The sequence below is a fragment of the Melitaea cinxia genome, chromosome 27 (assembly GCF_905220565.1).
Source record: "Melitaea cinxia chromosome 27, ilMelCinx1.1, whole genome shotgun sequence".
NCBI lineage: Eukaryota > Metazoa > Arthropoda > Insecta > Lepidoptera > Nymphalidae > Melitaea > Melitaea cinxia.
This window is the reverse complement of record NC_059420.1, coordinates 788,520-791,778: the sequence shown is the minus strand read 5'-3', so window position 1 is coordinate 791,778 and position 3,259 is coordinate 788,520. Positions and strand designations below refer to the sequence as shown.

Below are 3,259 nucleotides of genomic sequence, written 5' to 3'. Positions count from 1 at the left end.
TTCGCGGGCAAATTAAAGTCGAGGTGCTCTATGCTGTGGGAGAAGCTGTGGGCCACGGGCTAGTCTTCTTGCCCTTAAATTAACTTCCTCTATACATCTTCTCACCGTACGCTCACTAACATTTACGTTCCTGGAGATTTGAAGCCGCTGCTGGATCTCGACAGCAGTAAGGAAGCGATTTCTTAACCCTTTGACTGGTGGTGGCTATATGTGTGCCACCATGATTAAAAAAATATTATTTACATCTGGTAACACATAATCGTTAGAATGTTTTTGAAACTATTTTTCGAACGTACCCTTACGCTATCTAAAAAAAAAGCAACAGGTGATTGACGTTTACGATTTGTGACAGACGACGGCGAAGTTTAGTATTGAGGTTGTTTTTCGATGACCAGTAAATCAACAAAAATCTCTGAAAAGTGCCACAGTTTTCGTAAGTATTTTTATAATTCTTATATTAGAAGATATATACTAAGCATTTCAGCCATTATTTCAGCAAATTAGTTCATAGTTTTCTTGTAAAACGACGTCAAATATGGTGGCAATAGAGCTGCCACTACCAGTTTCGTACCTACCACTAACTATAAGTTCACTCCTTTAGTTTGAATATATATTTTAGTGCTACTGAGGAATTTCATTGTTGTGTGCTTATTTAATTAATTAGTTATCACTATATATTTTATTTTTTCAGATAATGAGTAGAAAAAAGCAACTGACGGACCGTCAAATAGAAGAGGAGCTCGAAGATCTCTTTGGGTTTCCTGATGGCATGGTGTCTGAAGACGATGCTGAGGTATCAGATAATGAAAGTGCTAATAATACTGACCTGGAACGAATTTTAGTAGGTGAAGATTTATTGCTTAGTACAACAATTACCAACAGTTCTACTGATTTGCCTGAAAGATCACAATCACCTTCTATATTAGTCCAACCTTCAACGTCTAATGAAAGTTTCTTTACTCCTGCTGACAGACAAGATATTATAGACACTCTTTCAGATTTTTCTTCATCATCAGATGAAAACTCTGATGAAGATGAAATCGACTGGAAAAAACAAGATTGGGAACAAAGTCCCTCTATAGAATTTTTCGATTCTGTGCCATTACGCTCAAGTAGAAGTTTACCTAATAGAACAAGACCTATAACATATTTTGAACTTTTTTTTGATGAAGAAGTTGTGAAGAATATAGTTGAACAGACAAACAGATATGCAGCATCTTGTAACGCACAAAACTGGCAGGAGTTATCAGAGGGCGAATTCAAAGCATTCCTTGGTATGATCATACAGATGGGTATTCATAAACTTCCAACAATTGAAGACTATTGGTCCAGTGACCCCATATTACAAGTTATAGAAATAGCTGAAACGATGACTTTACAGAGATTTCAAAAAATATTAAAATTTTTACATGTAAATGATAACTCACAAATGCCACTTAGAAATAGTCCAAATTTCGACAAAATGTATAAAGTGAGACCACTTGTTGATCGGTTGAACATTCTGTGTCAAAGAAATGCAGTACAAACAAATTCCCAAAGCATTGATGAATGTATGATAAAATTTAAGGGTAGATCAACCCTCAAACAATACATGCCAATGAAACCGATAAAGAGGGGGTTCAAGGTATGGTGCAGAGCTGACAGCACTACTGGATATTTATACCAATATGAAATATATACTGGCAAAACAGATACAAGCGAAACTGGACTGGGGGAGAAAGTAGTAAAATCCTTGTGTGAATCTCTTCTTACAAAAGATTATTTAGGTCATGTTGCATTTGATAATTATTTTTCCAGTGTTGACCTTCTTCAATACCTCTATGAAAATGGCGTCTACAGTACAGCCACAATTAGAACCGAGCGTGTTGGTTTACCTCTTTTAGTGAAAAAACCTAAAAATACTGGTGACAAAGAAGAAGATCAAAGACTTTCAGAGGTAGCAAAAAAGGAAAGCACAAAAATCAAGAAAATGAAAAAGGGGAAGTGGAAATGGAGGGTCAGAGGGAATGTTGGTTTTGCTGTTTGGAAAGACACAAAGCCAGTTACTGTGGTGAGCACAGCTTTCCACCCAAAATTAAAAAAAACATGTAATAGAACACAAAAAGATGGGTCTAAAAAATCTATCAAGTGCCCTGTATTGATAACAGAATATACAGCTCGTATGGGAGGGGTGGACCGTTTTGACCAACAAAGAGGTCAGTACAATGTTGGTAGAAAAAGTCGAAAATGGTGGAAAAGAATTTTTTATTTTTTAGTTGATGTTGCAATTACCAATGCTCATATTTTGCACAAAAATAATACAAGAGTCCACAACAGAATGAAACAAAAAGACTTTAGACTGGCTCTTGCAAGGGAGTTGGTGGATAATACTACTTATAGAAAACGGCCATTCAAGTCATTGCCCAATTATGTGTCTAAAAAGAAAAAAGTAAATGAAAGTGGAGAAAGACAAAAACAGAAGTTTGGAGTTCCACATGAAGTAAGATTTGGAAGACTTGGTGAGCACTGGCCTGAAGAAACAGATGGATATAAACGCTGTCGCTACTGCAGCACCAAAGTCAACAATAAAAGGTCTAAAATACAGTGTGATCGGTGCGAAGTAGCCCTTTGCATTACACCCTGTTTCAAATTGTTTCATCAAAATGATCAATAATGGTATCCCCTGTACCAGCAGTGGCAATCCTGTTGCCACCATGTTTTTTTCTATAACTAAGAATAAAAAAATTTTTTAAACATTTTTTATAAATAAAATAAGGTGCAATGAACCGAAAAATTTACTTATTATTTCAATGACACTGAAAAACGTCTCTACCAGTCAAAGGGTTAAAATCTCTAACACAATAAAGCGGTCGTCATGAGCTGACATCCAACGTAAACCACCACTACCTGGTCTGCGTGTGCAGAGACTAGTCTCTTGCTACCGTTTTAGTGCACATTGGATCGAAGAACGCGGTACATTAAGGGTAGTAGCCACTTCATGATGGGTTATCCCTTGTTCGAGTAATGCCACTGCTTGTGCTATCTGACTTGGTGACAAAGGCATTTTTATGGATTCTTAGGCGCCTTTAGATGTTTATTTATCATAACAAAACCAAAGAACTTCGAAAACTTAACACTCGCAAATTCCACAACACAATTCAAAACGTAGAGTTCGTCGGATAAATGACACGATTCAACTAAACTTCAGAATCCAAACCAATATGCCCTTCAACTCAGTTAAATATCCTCTTAGGAATAACGTAAACATTATTTCTACCCA

General features: G+C 36.5%; 1 protein-coding gene across 1 annotated transcript; it reads left to right on the top strand.

Moving 5' to 3' along the window:
- The first annotated feature begins 249 nt into the window (after positions 1 to 249).
- Positions 250 to 2,773, top strand: LOC123666720 (piggyBac transposable element-derived protein 4-like). The gene is made up of 2 exons (XM_045600785.1): positions 250 to 433; positions 692 to 2,773. The coding sequence occupies exon 2, from the start codon at positions 695 to 697 to the stop codon at positions 2,651 to 2,653; it is 1,959 nt and encodes a 652-aa protein (XP_045456741.1). The 5' UTR covers positions 250 to 433; positions 692 to 694; the 3' UTR covers positions 2,654 to 2,773.
- The last annotated feature ends 486 nt before the right edge of the window (positions 2,774 to 3,259 follow it).